Consider the following 16,630-nt stretch of genomic DNA (forward strand, 5'->3'; position numbering starts at 1 on the left):
TTATGTTGTTTTATGTAGCTTCATAATCCTGCAGAAACTGTTTCATTTCACTATGTACTGCGCCAGCATTATATGTTTAAAATGACAACAAAAGCTTCTTGACTCGGAACGTGTTCAAGCATCACTTCAGCAGCAGGTGCAGGTTAGTCGACCCTCCAAAACAGCAGAGGGCGCCATTCACCTACAAGCCGCACAGCCACGCAAAAACAAAAAGGACACGGAAAGACGTTAGATTTCAAATAATCGCATCCGCCAGCTTTCTTGTGTCTGGTGCTGTTTTGCATCGATATTATTGTTGAGTGCATGCGACAGAACTCTTCTGCCCTGGCTTAAAGGGTGAATAAGTAAGTTTTATTGTTTTTAAAACACTTTCCGCGTTACTGCTCAGTCACTAGGTGCTTGTTTTCTGCTAATAAAAGTTGTGTTAATTCGCTAGCCGCGATGTAGCCAAGCTAATGAGAGACAGCTAGCACTTTTTACCTTGTTATTGTGTGCAGCTCTTTATTAAGTGCCTTTTACTGTCGTCCTGCACACATACACGCCTTACAGGGCGTCATGGCCTAAGCTTCTTTAATAATGTGACACACAAAAAGGGAAAAAAACAGAAGACAATGTTTATGTTTGTTTATATACATGTTCGGGTCTGCACGCGGTTTTATTATTAATGCTGCTATAGCGTTGTCATTATAGATCAATGGGTCAGCGTTACAATGCAGTGCCTGAATAATTACAGATATTTTATTGTTTTTACATTTATTTTTTTTAAAAACATTATAGCCTGATAAAAGGAGTTGCACAATGTAAAATTGTGTGTGTGTGTGTATAATGAAATGATTAGATATAAATCATTTTACATTTTGTATTTTTATACACATAAAATACAAAATGTAAAAATGTTTATACAATTTATAAATTGTATTTTATGTGTATATAAAAATACAAAATGTAAAATGATTTAATTATATAATTTGTGTGTATGTATATGTGTAATATATATATATATATATATGTGTATATATATATATATATATATATATATATATATATATATATATATATATATATATATATAAATAAATAATGTATGTATGTATGTATGTATATATATATATAATGTATGTATGTATGTATGTATATGTATATATATATATATATATATATATATATATACACACACACATATACATACATATATACATATATATATATATATATATATATATATATATATATATATATATATCCATATATATGTGTGTGTGTGTGTGTGTATATATATATATATCATTTTACATTTAGTTTTTTTATATAAATTTGTAACTGGATTAATTAATTAATGCAATTATTTAAAACTAGAAATGCTTAAAGTTTGATGTCCAATAAAATTGTGACTGGTTAAATATTCCTTAACAACATTTATTTATTTATTTTATATTAATAATTAATAAAAATTAATTTGTATTAATTTTATATGCGGTTTATTGTATGTATTTTTTTTTTTATCTTTGTAGAATGTATATGAATAATAATTTTGATTATAAAGATTTTGGTCATCCCTTTTTAAAGTCTTAAAACATGTCTATTTTAAATAATAATAATAATAATAATAATAATAATAATAATAATAGTAATAATAGCAATATTAATGACAGGATTTTACATATGTGTCATTCATCACTCAGAAACTAGTGAGAGTTATTGATGCAAAAAAAAAAAGACCTGCTGCATGGAGCTAATAACCTTCAGGAAGTTCTCTTCTTGATTTGTTCGTGTGTGAATGTTGTTCATCAGAAAGCTGCAGCTTTTCTCTCCTGGATGGCAGGTGGACCATATGATTTATCTGCTCTGTTGACTTTGTTAGTCATATGTTGCATATCGTCGTTGTCGGGCGGAATCCTCGTATCTCCAAAACCGTTATTTTTCAGGAAATTAAAAAAACACTGTACCTTATCTGCAGTGCACAGGGTTTAGTCCGCGTTGCAGTGGATTGTCTTGCGCTAAATTCCTGTCCTCAGACGAGCACCAGAACTAGCGGGGGTCAAGATTTTTTTTTCTTTGAGCCCAGTGTTTTGAAGACATTTACCTCAGAAGACGTGTTGATTCGTTGCGACTCTTATTAAGGAGAAATATGCCGCAAAGCTCTCCCGCAGAGTGAGGAAGAGGTGGACAGTTGAAGTGTCCAATGGAGTTATGAGATTTGCGCTCAAGCTATTTTCAAGACTTTAGATTGGTTAATAACTTGTAAAAATAACAGACCCACGTGGGGACTGACCAATAGCATCGATATGTGAAAAAATATGAAATTGACCAAATTTGGACATACGAGGTTTCCGCTCGACAGCGACGATATAACAATTGCATGATGATTAGTAAACACAATGCAGTATGTTGATTAGGAAGATTCTCTGATGTGGTTAACCGTCTCTCTTTTATTTTTAACTTGAAATGCATTTTTATTTTTAAATAATGATGGTTTTTGACATTCTGTGAATCGACCACGGTGACTCTGGTATCCGGTGCCTAGAAAAAAAAAACACTTAACACAAAGAGCTCACATCCACAACTAAAACCAGTACATAAAATATTCTATAAACAAACCATTAACGAAAGGCCTGGCTGAAATCTTGGATTTTTATGTAGTCCGGTTTCGAATCGGTGGTTTTTAAAGGTGCACTTTGTCAAAATTCTCAATTGTGTTAATAGAGTAGACGATCCGTAGAACATGATAAATACATTTGAATGAACATCCTAAGTGTTTATAGACACTACCAGCTGATGTAGATCCTGGGGCGGAGCTTCGTGGACACAGGCGTGAATATTAGGCGTGAAACGTAAAAAAACGTAATCGTGTCCCTCTACAACCCAATCTTCATATGCTACTGCTTTTAGCTTAGAAAATTACTTTAATTCAGAAATCTCTGAAAAAGTAAATGTAAATACGACATTAAAAAAGATCTTTAAGATCTGTGTTACATTTTTTTCATAGAAAAGTAACAGACCGACTGATGTAGTCTGATGATGTCTTCCTACAACGTCTTAACTTTGTCTTACTGCAACGAGATGGAGGCCATCAGAATGAATCAGAATAAAAAAGCTTGAAGGAGGGAAATGAACAGAAGTTTGTGTCCACACAAAGTTTGTGCACTAACGATTGTTCCTGATTAAGTATAACATGAACACAAGCGAGTTTTCCCTCTTTCATTATTCTTTAAATATCTCACATGAGCATGTTTCTGTATCGTGGATTTATTTACAGAAAACTACAGTCATGATATACATGCAAAATCTAAAATGCCAGGCTTTATACCTGCTCTAGTTAATTACATCAGTAGGTTAATTCTGCAGATCAGACACTTTACTGAAGGTCTGTTAGAAGAAAGAACATTTAAAATGTTTCCCTGAATGATTGTAAACTCTGGCTAAACGGATTCCTGGGTTAGATTGTTTAAGGTTTCACACTGCTCAGACTTGACCCGGGATGACCGTTAATCCTGACTCTTCAGAATTTTTCACATTTCACTCTGCACTTCTCTAAACACTGGATTAACCATTTTTTTAATTTGCACATTAGTTCAGTCAACAAGCACAATTAAATAAACGCAGTTTCTGGCTGCTTTAAATAACGGCTTGTCTTTTCTTGTTGCTAAGCGTGTAGTCGTAACTTTCCATCACTGCATCGTTTCAAATCGCGTGGTTTAACACAACAAAAGCCGTGCTATCTCTTCTTCAGTGTAAGGTTTCATGACCTCTAACCGGTGTTAAAAGCAGGGTTTAGTTCAGATAACGCAATAACACGGGGTTAAGTGCAGCATGAAAAGCCCTACAGTGGAGCTGATGTAAACTGCAGCAACTGTAAATATAATAACCAACGCATCACAAGGATTTATAGACCAGTTAAATGAAAGCGTTTTGATACAAGAGATGCTCATGCTGCTGAATAGAGGTGAGAGAAACCACTTCAGAAATGCCTTCAGTGAGAATTCACTTGCTTTGTAATTAATCACTTGAGGTTTCTTTTCCACAGCGGTTATCCTTTATTTATTATTCTTGGAGAGCATGTTTTAGTTTCCTTTTTTTTTAATCACGCTGCGTGTGTGGAATGTGTCGTGCCACTTAAAGCACCGCTATAAAGAAACTATCAACTGAGGCATCTGAGGGTGGTGTGAGCACAGACGAAAAGGAATCTGAACAAAATGCATGCATACTGTTCTTAATAAAGAAATGGAAATCTGATTGACAAATGTGCTAGAAAAATGGTATTTGGCAATGGCTTTGAAAGACTCTTGCACTAAAGTTTCTTTTATTTTTCCTTTCTAGAAATTAGCAGTTGGAGAAGGCAAGCCTGGGTGAAGGTCCCAGACCCCCAGTAAGGCTTAAATAATTTTGTGATGGAGGTTGAACAGAAGAATGACTCTAGCAACACTATGGCCAATGGAAGTGCCAATTCAGGCAAACGTGGCAGGGGCAGACCACGAGGGTCAGTTAAGAAAAAAAACATCTCTGTGAAAGAGGCACCTCACAATGCTAGGGCATCCAAAAGAGTGGATTTCTTTTCCCCCGAGACTGTGATCAGGCCAAAAGTCAAGAAGCGCGGTCGTCCAAAAAAGATAAGAATCCCTGGAAGACCGAGAAAGATTCCCCTTACACCAGAGGAAGAAGCTGAGAGACTTTTAAGGTTGAGCAAGAAACGGAAACTCTCGAAGCCTCTCGGGAGACCTCGCATCCATCCCCTTGTAGACATGCCGAAGGAGAAAAGGGGACGAGGTAGACCGCGCAAATATGAATCTATAGCTTCACAAAATGGGAGAGTTGACGGGAACCCGAAAAGCGTAAAGATCACAGATGTTGGTGGAGAGACACCTCGAGGGAGGGGAAGACCAAGAGGCTCGTTTAAGAAGAAACGGGGACGGCCAGCTGGTTCATCTCCAGTGAAAAGACCAACAGAAGGATCTCCAGGGAAAAGGGGGCGGCCACCAGGCTCCGGAAACAAGCTACAGGTCAGACAGGATGCGAACGGTACCCCTCGAAAGAGGGGCAGACCTCCAGGCTCTGGGAGAAAGCTAAATGTTATTTCAGGTGAAATAAATGGAACTCCTAAAAAGAGAGGGCGACCTCCAGGATCTGGTTCAAAGGTAAAGGTTGCAAAGCAGGTGACGGACGGAGTTCCCAGAAAGCGGGGACGTCCTCCAGGTACTGGGACCAAAGTCAAAGATTTACTGCAGGAGACAAATGGAAGCCCTCGAAAGAGAGGCCGACCACCAGGATCAGTAAAAAAACTCAAGATGGTTACAGAAGAGGCTGTGCATGTTCTCACTAACAGTGTCCTCTCTGTTGATGTCCAGCCTCGTAAAAGGGGTCGCCCTAAAAAGACTGAAGCCTTTCCTGATGCTGAAGACTTAAAGATCAAGGAAAATGACGAGCCCTCACCCAAACGACCGCGTAACTCATTTGCCTCAACCAAGAATTCCAGTAAGCCAGATGCTGAAGACCAAAAGGCCAGTGAGAATGATGGGTGCCATGTGGCTGCGACAGGGGAAAACCCTGTTCTGTCTGCTGGAGGTGCTTCAAAACCAGACAGTATAGAGCAAGTTCGTGAGGATGAGATAAACAATGCCTCGGTTGAGGAGGTTTATGAGAGTAACAGCAGAAAGGGTTCATGCTCGAGGGTAGCAGGTAAATCCCAAAAAAAGAAGTAAATTATTTGGTAGAATAGAGCACACATATTTTTGAATGGGTTTTTACCAGATTTCATACAAATAATTTGACTTGTTCCGAGGGTTAGCAATGCAGATCTTTTTTTTCTTTCTTCTTCTTCTGTTGCTCAGCTCTTGTGCTTTTTGCATGTCTTTGAAAGAAATGTTTATTTTGATACTCTACAGTTCCCCTCCTTCAGACTAATCCCCATCGAAGCAAATGCAGATGTTCAATTGCATTCAAATGCTATTTACATTTTTAGCATGTCTTAGTACACTGAGCATTTTTATTATTTATACAAATTTATCAAGTGAGAAAATAAGCTATTTCACAACTATTTGGTAATTCTGCTAAATTTTTATATCGACAGCAAGATCGACCGGAACATGAACTACGTTTTAGTCTAGTCTGTATCAGTGGATTTTGAAATTACAAAAGGCCTGAAATTTAGGCTTGTTGCTAGATGATGTTGAAGTATTGAAGTAGAGAAGTATTGGTACAGGCTCTATGGAGTGGGTATTTTTTGTTTGTTTGTTTTCCCCATTTGTTTAGTTTGTCTGTTTTTTAATAGAAACATTTGTCTAGAAAAAATGGCATGCAGTTTAACGGTCCCTTCACCGGACCGCAAAACATCAGACTATATCTAGCTAGACGTAACTGCATCCTGAGCCTATGCTGCCATCCATAAGATCCACTCAGCAGGTCTTAAGTGTCCTGAGAAACCATGGACTTGAATACATATATATTTATATATAAAGCAGGAATTAAGAAGGATGGACTGAATTTTGTTGGAGGTTAATCAATGTGCATGCCATAAATGTTTACTGGAGACCATCGGAGCAAACAGATATTTTATCCTTTCTGGGTGCTTTCTCCCCAAGAGCTATAAACAAAGAGCTAAATTATGATGGTCTTTACCAAATTAAAGACCACTGGCCAAGTAGCACAGCTCCAGCTTCACTATAGATGTATATTTTTTCCAAGTCTTGATGTTTCCATAGAATGTTGTATGAAGTGGAAAATGACTATCGCAGCATAAACGTCAGCTCGACGATATTAAAAAGCTAAACCGAGAATCAGTTTCTCGTACTCACCACATTGTGTGACGTGTACGGTTTCATTAAAAACATTGCTTCGTTTTTACTCATTTTATGACTGCAAATCATTTTCTGTTCTTTTTTTTTTTTCTTTTTTTTAATGAATTATGTTCATTTAGACAGTGAGGTAATTATTCCTGTTAGAAGACAGGAGTTAAATGTCCATGTGATGTTTTCTTTCATGGTTGTGAAAATATTTTTCTGCTTAGGTTTCAGGGCTTCAACTATAAACTAAACAGACATTTACACAACAGAAGCTGTAGTTATTAGAAACTCAGAGTTTAATTTAAAGACAGTTTGATACAAGACCACACACTGAAGTTTTGATTTCATTTTATTTTTTTAAATGACCAAGCAGGTGAACACAAATATTTATATGTAAATCTTGTTCTTTGTTGCTGATCTTCTGGTTTTATCTGTCAGAATGTACTTGCCAGATTGTTTGGCAATTTCTGTCCTAATTCTTCACAAATTTTATGTGAATTTCCAAAAAAAAAAAAAGGCAGCCATGCAATGAATTGTTTCAATTAGCTAAGATTGTGTTTACGTACTGCGTTAAAGTTTGTATACTTTAAAAAAAAAAAATCTTTACTTGCTATATCAGTTTTCCAAAAAAAAAAAAAAAAAAAAAAAAAGTTTCCATGAATTTTTTTAAATTCGAATTTCGCTTGATTGATGTATAAAGTTCAGAAAAATGTCAAATCCTTCTGTGATGCTTGTGACATTTCTGTTCCTATGTTTAGACTTTCTCCAAAAGCCCTGGACAGAAGCTTGGGGGAAATAAAAAAGTTAACCACCCTATTCCATTTTTATTTATTATTTTTTAAATAATTTTTAGGCCCCGTTTGTTGTTGTTACTAAAGCGCCCGTGTTCTTTAACGGAGTCCCAAAAAGGAGAAGGTGGTACCTTTTTAGAACGATTTAGGAGAAGTGTAAAACATTCGAGAGTTGCTACCCTAGGCTAAAAATTACAAAACCTTGTTAGAGGGCAACATTTGGGCTAAAATCTAAATGTTCTCCATAAACTTTGTTGAACTGCGTATGTGGGCTAGCCTACATGTGGTGTGTTTCATGTCTGCAGCTTGCGCTTGTGGAATTTGCTGTTGTTAATTTAGTTAAAGTAGATGGGTAGAATGCCTTGTTCTTTGACAGTAGATGTGTACATCCCTGGTAGAACATGTATATAAAGCAACTTTCTCCCACCTAAAACGACTGATCCTAACCATTTTGCTTAGCATTAGATGTATTAGCTTACAGCAAGTGCATAGGCTTGTTTTCTACTATATTAACTCACTTGATGTTTGATTTCTACATCAATCTGTACTCTTAACAACTAGATGCTGTTTAATGTGAGCACTTGTATTTGATATTTTTTCTGTAATAAAATGCTTTCTTCAACCATTTTGCAGGCATTTTTATTTAGCTAGTTTTCACACCGTTTACTTTTAACGAGTGCTGGACCGTTGATTAGACTTATTAGACTTTTTATAGTATCAGAAATTAAATCTAAAATAAATTTGCTTTATTCTAGATCTTTTTCAGATTTCTTACTAATTTGGACAAAAAACAAATTTTTTTTTTTTTTGTAATTTTTTTTATCCAATCATTATTTCTTATATATTATGAATTTCACCCATATGTAGTTTATGGTAAGCCCTCTCGGTGCATTAGGGGAATCTCTAACATGACAAATTTATGTTGATTGAAATCATAAAAGGTCTCATGACTCAACCTTTGAGTGTGTGTGTGTTGTTTTTCGCAAACACATTTAATATACATTGAATTAAAGATGTAATAAAACATGGTCATGGCATTTTTTAAATTCTGCCATCTACAATAATTTTGTTTAATAATAATCTCAATTATTTTATTTTAAAACATTTGATTATTAAAAAGCATTCACTATGTGACCGAAAGACACCTGACTGTCACCTGGTTCTTCCTCTGTTACCTGTTAACTGTTACCTTTATTTGCTGCAACGTTGCAATTTCCATTCACTGGAACTCAGAGACTCGAACCCTGTTCCATCATGACAACGTCCCTGTACACAAAGCACAGAGCTCCATGAAGACATGGTGTGTGAAGGTTGGAGTGAAGAACTCGAGTGTCCTGCACTGAGCCCTGACTCTGACTTAACACCACTGAACACCTTTGTGATGAACTGGAACACAGACTGAACCCCAGACCTCCTCACTCTTACATCATCAGTGTCTGATCTCACTGATGCTCTTGTAGCTGAATGAACACAAATCCACACAGACACACAACATCTGGTGGAAAGATTTCATTGAAAAAAAGAGTGAGATAAAAATAGCTGCATTTGATCACAAGTCTTATTGTTGCTCTGATTTTCATTCTGTTGGCAAAATTTTATTAGTTCAATCAAAACATTTTGAAATGAACTGCTTGTCATCAATGCCAGCTGTGTAAGTGCCAGTGTATTGTGGGAAATTTGAGAGTGTATATGTACAATAACTTTATCAAATTTTTGATATTTATTGTGTGAAAAAACTAGGGTGTTTAGGGACTGAACCTGTTTCAGGCATTGTTATAGAGGTTGATTAGACATGTTTGGCTGTAAAATAATTTACCAAGCTTTAACATTTACATATATATAGTTTTTCTTTCATTTCACTTCTAACTTCACTTCACTTCTACCTTTCCCTGTTTGGATTGAGTTTAAATCTTAGAAATGTAGGTTTCCTTCAGGGTCTCCTTTCAGCACAATGCGCCTGATGCAGCTCTAGCGAGAGTCAACCAGGGGGCATCAGTGTAAGGTGTCTGAAACACGTCAACTGGTTTCTCTCGGCTTGGAGGACCAGTGGCTTTTCTGTGAGGCTTTCCTGAATCTCGAAGCTCCTCAACCTGTCACAGAGACTAAGACTAGCAACCCTGCTCCCTGATCATTATAGGACAGGGCAGATCTAAGCATGAGTACTTTATTCTTTACCCTAATTTTGTAAGTTCATAAAACTAAATACAAAACCTTTACAGACCCTTTGGTGTAGTATCCTTGGTAGCAACTACAGTCTTAAGTCTTCTTAGCCATGATGCTGTAAGCTTACCACACAGGATCTTATCCCAGTCCTCTCTGAAGAACGCTGTCAAGCTATCTCGACGTAAATGAGGAGCATCTCTCCAGATGAGTTCAGTTTGGTTCGGTCTTGAGCTTTGTCAAAGCCCTTAGCAACTACTGTATTGTCTTGGCCGTGTGTTTCAGGTCATGTTGTTAAATGAGCTGAGTTTATGAGCACTCTGAAGCAGTCATGATCTGTAAAGCTTTCCCTTGACCATGACAAACATCTGAAAACATCCCCATGAACTGGAACATGGACTGTAAACCAGGTCTTAAACCAGGCCCACAGTGTTTAGAAAGAGACATTGAACAAGTACATGGTTGTGATAGACAGGTGAACACATCCATTTGGCCATATTTGGTGAAAACACACCACATTGGTGTCACAACCATACAGTCCCTTAACAAATTGATTACTTCCAGGTTAGTCAGCAGGGCTTTGTGTCTTAACCCATATATTCCATCCAAACAAATTAGATCTTGCTGTATATAAGGCCAATCAAGCATAGAGTTTATATTTGAATTTGTGTTGATACTGAAATCCCCAAATTAACAAGATTATATGTGTAATGAATTTTTGTTTGAGTGAATTATAATGAATATAATGTGGCTACTGCAATGTGTACAGCTCTCAAGTGGCAGTTTAGGACAATTTACTCTTGACATATTGACTCCGGAAACATTGGCTTTTTGCCTTTCATCACTTTATTCAAATTAGTTTAAAGAAAGAAGACTAAATACTATGAAATGTGGGCATTACGTAGTTGTTATTTACATGCAATATTTATTATCATACAGGTAACTGCTAATTCTTCATCTATCCATCGCTATCACATGGATCATTAATCATTACTCAAGTTACATTTTCCCCCCGATGTTTCAGAACAATGAAAAATAGAGAGAGAGAGAGAAGGAACAGAATTCTTGAACATGCTACTCTTTGGATAAAAGACATCAGTCAGGAAAAATGGACAGCCGTATGAACTTTCATGAACATTGCACCAATTTTTCTCCCCTGGTAGAATTTGCCACATGCTTGTATACAGGTCAGTGGTAGAAGTACACTGTGGAGAAAAGATCACAAGAAGTCCTGTGAAAACTAGAGCTTAAATAGTTCATACTATCATTTGAATACATGCCGTTGCTAGTAATCAGTATACATTTCTTCATATCCCAGAACAGCCCAAGATCAAGACGTTGATTAGGGGCCACTCTGGGATTTGATCAGATTCTGTTATCCTTCCATCCACTCCTGTAGCACTTATTCTAAACAGGGTCATACAGGAGCCTGGAGTCTATCCCATGGGACTTGGGGCACAAGGCAGGGGACACCTTAGACTGGGTGCCAACCCATTCACACACTAGACACAATTTAGTAATGCCGATCAGCCTGCAATGCATGCCTCATTTGCATATTACTTATGAATAAACACATTCTTTACATCAGAATTACAACGTAGGATTTAATTTAAAGTAACATAGATAAACCTGGTATGTATTAAGATTTAAATTCAAAGTAGGTTTGACCAAATAAAAAAAAGCTCTGCTCTGTCAACAATAGTATGTAAATTTGGCCTCAGACAATTTGGTTTCTAAACTTCAGCACCATAAGTGCATAATTAGACTCACCTAAAGATGCTTCCTCCTTTTTGTGCAGTTATTACTGTTTGTGTCTATTTTGATGATTTTTTTTCAACAAATTTGGTTCTCTCACTCTCTCACTCATTTTCTACCGCTTATCCGAACTACCTCGGGTCACGGGGAGCCTGTGCCTATCTCAGGCGTCATCGGGCATCAAGGCAGGATACACCCTGGACGGAGTGCCAACCCATCACAGGGCACACACACACTCTCATTCACTCACGCACTCACACACTACGGACAATTTTCCAGAGATGCCAATCAACCTACCATGCATGTCATTGGACCGGGGAGGAAACCGGAGTACCCGGAGGAAACCCCTGAGGCACGGGGAGAACATGCAAACTCCACACACACAAGGTGGAGGCGGGAATCGAACCCCCAACCCTGGAGGTGTGAGGCGAACGTGCTAACCACTAAGCCACCGTGCCCCCCAAATTTGGTTCTATTTCCAAAAAAAAAACAAAAAAACTAGTTATCTAATTTAAAACAAATGACCCTGACCAGGCATTTACTAAATGAAGTGTCATAATTCAGTCACACTTGCACTGAAAGTAAAACCTCCAGCTCACATGTCTTTTCTGTCACTTTTACATCCCATGGGATTCTAGTCTTGATAAACACCTCTAGTTTCAACCAAATGCCATTTTGACCTATTTTGTTGTCTGTACCATTACTCACAAGCAAAAGGCATAACCCTTTTTTCTGCCAAATTGCTGAGATGGAGGAATAGAAATCTGTGCTAGATTTTACTACATAATATAATGACAAATTAAATACTAGTTTTATGTTGAAATCCTCTTTAAATACATACCATTTGAAAAGGAGTGAGATATATTTTTACTTGTTAAGTAATTATATGCAGTCCCCTACAAAACCATTGGGACAGCCTTGGAAAGTGTGTGTATGTACGTATATATTGGCTTAGAAATTCAGCTTTCATTTCCTGATATTTACATCCAGACACGTTAATCAACCTTTGGTGGTAGAACATTTTCACCCCAATGAGCAAAAGTTAAAGGATAGTATTAAAGTGAATAACATTAAAATTCTGTTGCGTATATTTTACTAACAAGAACTGCATCAATCCGGTGACCCAATGATATCACCAAACTGTTGCATCATCTTTAAGTTTGTTTCTCCTTTGGTTTCCTCATCAGGAGGTAAAATGCTGCTCAGTTGGGTTAATTTCTGGAGACTGACTTGAATTAACACCTTTCACTTTTTCCCCCTGATGAAATCCTTTATGTTTTGGATCATTGTTTTGCTGCATGATGAAGTTCCTCCACAATTACACTGGATGCATTTCGCTCTAAATTGTCAGACAGACTGTTTCTATAGATTTCTGAATTCCTACTAACATCAATAAGGATTAAAGTGAGTCTGCTCCAGAAGCAGCCATGTAAACCCAAGCCATGACACTGAGATGTGGTAGCTTAGTGTTTAAGGTGTTGGACTACTGATTGTAAGGTCATGAGTTCAAATTCTAGGTCCACCAAACTACCACTGCTGGGCCCCTGAGCAAGGACCTTAACCCTCAATTGCTCAGCTGTAAAAAAAAAAAGGGTAAGGGTATCTGCCAAATGCATTAAAAGTAAATTAGAGTCCCTCCACTGTGCTTGATCCCTTAGTTTGTATGTTTTGGATCATGAGGGTTCTTTTCTTTCTCCGCACTTTGTCCTTTTGGGGACCAGAGTTTTAGTGGATCATCTCTATATTTCTTTCTGAATTCCAGTGTGGTGTTCTGGCTTTTTTTTTGTTTTGTTTTTTTTTGTGGTATGGTCTCTATATTCCAGCTGGATTGTGAGATCTTCACCCCTGCCCTGTAGAGGTTGTTGGTGATGCCACTGGCTGTTTTTTTTTTTTTTATAGCTCTCACAATGTTTGTTATCAAATGTTGTTTTTTTCCTTGGCTAACCTGTTCACTATATATTAGTACATCAGTAGCTGCTTTCTTTGTCAGGACATTCCATATTGTAGTACTGCTTTTGCCCAATGCTTGTGAATATGCTTTTCCATATTTCCTCAGCTTTAAAAAAGGCTTGCTTTTCTCTCTGGTCTTTATGTTGGTTTGTCCTTTTTCAACAACAAATGCAGCAACACCAGTCAGTCACATGTTCCTATATTTTTGAGCACTTGAAAAATGGGTGAGTTTAACCAAAAGATGGCAATTTCTAGGTTGTTTAACTCACATATAGTTGAAAATATTTAGAAATGAGAGCTGGATAAGGATAAATCTCGAACCTTTCATTTCAAAAGGTGTAAACTTTACACAAAAGAATTGGCTTTGCTGTTCCTATACTTTCAGAGGGCACTGTAATATTATAACATGTTACTGAGTCATATAATTTATGTTAAAATGATGGTGTTTCTAGAGGACTCGGGGGAAAAGGGAGTTTACTCACTGAAAGCAATGCCCATCAGGACGACCACAACAACACCCATGATGATCATCATCTAAGAAAAGGTGAAGATAGTTTATCCTCCATGTACATTTTTAAGAAGTGGTTCAACTATCAGTGCTGCTAATGAAACTATTTCATGCACACAAAGATGACAGGTATGCTAAAAATGGATACTGAAATCCATGCATCAAAGAGCCAACATTTATTTTTTCCAACACATTTATTAGTAAAAAAAATAAATACATACACGATGCGGTATCTAAAGTGATATGAGAGAATGATGCATACAGTGTTCCTAGTTATAAGTGCACATTTTGTTTCTGCCAAGCATAAAAGATCACACAGGATGCACACACCTTGAGGTTTTTCCACCAGTACTTGTTCTTTAGCTTGGCAGCACTGCTCTCAAACAGCATAGCTCCGTTGTGCAGAGCGTCAGCCCGGTCGTCCAACTCCGACAGATTCTTGTCCCTGTCTAGGACCTTATCAACATTTGCACGCATGATATCCACCACCTAGAGGGATTCATTTAAAATGAACTCAATTTGTCAGATTTATCCAATACGTAAATAGAGCTAGCACATCATTCTTCTGAAGGCAGCTGAGTCACTGCTGAGTCACTGAGCAGCTTAATGCAACTGACTGTCTCCTTCTACATACAGTGCATTCGGACGGTATTCAAACCCCCTGCACATTTTTCAATTTTACGTTGCAGCCAGATACTAAAATTGTTCAGATTCATTGTTTACTCCTAGCTCCCCATAATAACAAAGTGGAAACAGAATTCTAAAAAATGTTTGTAAATGTGTGAGAAAGAAATAAACTGAAATATCACAAGTATTCAGACCCTTAACAACAACACTTGAAATTTTGCTCAGTTGCCTCAGATGTTTCTACACCTTGATTCAAGTTCACCTGTGGTAAATTAAATTGATTGGACATGATTTTTAAAGGCATACACCTCTCAGTATAAGGCCTCATAGCTGACAATGCATATCACTGAGGAACTACCTGTAGAGCCCAGAGACAGGATTGTTGCATAACCAAGATGCTTCCAAAAGCTGGTCGCACGGCCAAACTGAGCAGGTGACCAATAACCTGGTGGTCACTCTGAATACTGTCACGCCTGAATACTTTCCGAATCCACTGTAAATTGTATGCTGTACACATACAGCTAGTATCACTCTTGTGATAAGTGTCTTGCACTTTTTCCTCTTACACTACTACAGGAAACAGCATGCTGTAGACATTAGTATGCATATATGTATAAATAAGAAAAGGTTTTGGGTTTTAATGAGAGAAATATGACGTTTACAGACTGCGTAATATACTCATACAGCACAACACCAGCTTGTCTTCTTCTAAGCTAATCAAAATCCAATCCGTGATTCATTCATGGATGTCTGGTTCATCGTACCAAAAATCCAGGCTATGTGACTTAATATTAATAAACACTGACTGATGACTTACCTCATCCACTTGGTCCTGTGTCTGTTGGAGGCGCGGATTGCCGGTAAAGTTTGGAGCTGGGTCTGGTTCTTGTCCTTCATCTCTGTCTGGTGCTCCTGGTTCAGTGGTGACATCCTGATCTGGTCCAGACCTGTGCAGATGAGTATTTATGTGGCAATAATTCAGATCACACTTCCATGACTCTCAGGCTCTTAAATACACCAGAATAAATGGGCAGTATTTACTTAGTATCAGGAGCTAACCAAAACCTAACACCTAAGAGATTTGATTGTATATTTGATGTCCTGATATTTTTGCACACTCCTAAAGACCTACACTGAGGGAATCTCTATATCTCCATATCTACAGATAGTGAAATTTAACACACATGAATGTACTGTCATTGTATTATTGTCACATGTATAATCATTGTCATCTGCATCGATGCTACACATTGCTAACATGTTAAAAAAAAACAAAAAAACAAACAGGACAAAGCAGCATTTCATACACAAAACACTGATCTGATATGAAGTAATAGAAAACATTGCATACTTACATAATGACCGCAAGTGCCTAATGCCAGGATACTGTTTGTGTGTGTGAGAGAGAGATTTATTATTACCTAGTAGCCTAAATGTACCAGTGTGTTGATTGGAATAAGAATAAAAAAAGTGTACAATATAAATTACCAATAAACCTGATGCACTTCTTGGTCTGGATCTTTATATGAGTCTGCTATCCCGTATGGGAGGAGGGTTCTGAAGAGACGGATCACGACTTCCAATTATCCTCTCTCTCTCTCTCTCTCTCTCTCTCTCTCTCTCTCTCCTGTAGTCTGCACTAAAATTCACGCCACCCAATGCCAACACATACGCAATCACATTCGGAGATGCCCACAAAACTCCATCAAAGGCAAAGTTCGCACAGAGGAAATGACCAGGCCAAAAAAAAAAAGAGACTTACTCAAAGCAGGAAGTGTAATATATCATCGTCCACTTTATTAGGAACACCCGTACATTCTAATCAGCCAGTCATATAGCAGCAGTGCAATGCATAAAGTCATTCAGATACAAGTCAAGAGCTGAATGTTCACATAGCATCAGCAGGAAGAAAAAGTGTGATCTCTGTGATGCTGTGACATAGAAGTTTGTAGCATTGAATTTCAGAAATGCACAGGTGTTCCTAATAAAGTGGACAGTGGATGTGTATATATATTATCTAACATTATTTAACAACTGCCTGAAAAGCAATGATCTAAAGCTGA

At 37.4% G+C, this 16,630-nt stretch overlaps 2 protein-coding genes across 3 annotated transcripts; one reads left to right on the forward strand and one right to left on the reverse strand.

Annotated features, from left to right (window-relative positions):
- The first annotated feature begins 201 nt into the window (after positions 1-201).
- On the forward strand, positions 202-8,192 carry si:ch211-288g17.3 (chromosomal protein D1). Its single transcript, XM_060865835.1, has 2 exons — positions 202-344; positions 4,318-8,192. Exon 2 carries the CDS (start codon positions 4,389-4,391, stop codon positions 5,694-5,696), a length of 1,308 nt encoding a protein of 435 aa, XP_060721818.1. The 5' UTR covers positions 202-344; positions 4,318-4,388; the 3' UTR covers positions 5,697-8,192.
- A 2,614-nt stretch (positions 8,193-10,806) lies between these two features.
- Positions 10,807-16,089, reverse strand: vamp1a (vesicle associated membrane protein 1a). 2 transcript variants are annotated; one of them, XM_060864887.1, is made up of 6 exons: positions 16,064-16,089; positions 15,923-15,953; positions 15,385-15,514; positions 14,271-14,429; positions 13,915-13,966; positions 10,807-10,932 (listed from the first exon to the last, which is right to left on the reverse strand). In XM_060864887.1, coding segments are annotated over exons 2-6 (360 nt in total). In that variant the 5' UTR covers positions 15,925-15,953; positions 16,064-16,089; the 3' UTR covers positions 10,807-10,915. The 2 variants fall into 2 exon arrangements, with proteins under 2 accessions (XP_060720870.1, XP_060720871.1); XM_060864888.1 differs by lacking the exon at positions 16,064-16,089 and having other exon boundaries at positions 15,923-16,006.
- Positions 16,090-16,630: the final 541 nt, after the last annotated feature.

This window comes from Tachysurus vachellii, chromosome 3 (assembly GCF_030014155.1).
Source record: "Tachysurus vachellii isolate PV-2020 chromosome 3, HZAU_Pvac_v1, whole genome shotgun sequence".
NCBI lineage: Eukaryota > Metazoa > Chordata > Actinopteri > Siluriformes > Bagridae > Tachysurus > Tachysurus vachellii.

What these genes read in the sequence shown, in the direction of transcription:
- si:ch211-288g17.3 (XM_060865835.1), top strand. Translation starts at nt 4,389, where the DNA reads ATGGAGGTTGAACAGAAGAATGACTCTAGCAACACTATGGCCAATGGA.
- vamp1a (XM_060864887.1), bottom strand. An exon ending in CACAGGACCAAGTGGATGAG is followed by an intron (nt 14,430 to 15,384) that starts GTAAGTCATCAG and finishes GAATCCCTCTAG; the next exon opens with GTGGTGGATATCATGCGTGC. An exon ending in ACTGGTGGAAAAACCTCAAG is followed by an intron (nt 13,967 to 14,270) that starts GTGTGTGCATCC and finishes ACCTTTTCTTAG; the next exon opens with ATGATGATCATCATGGGTGT.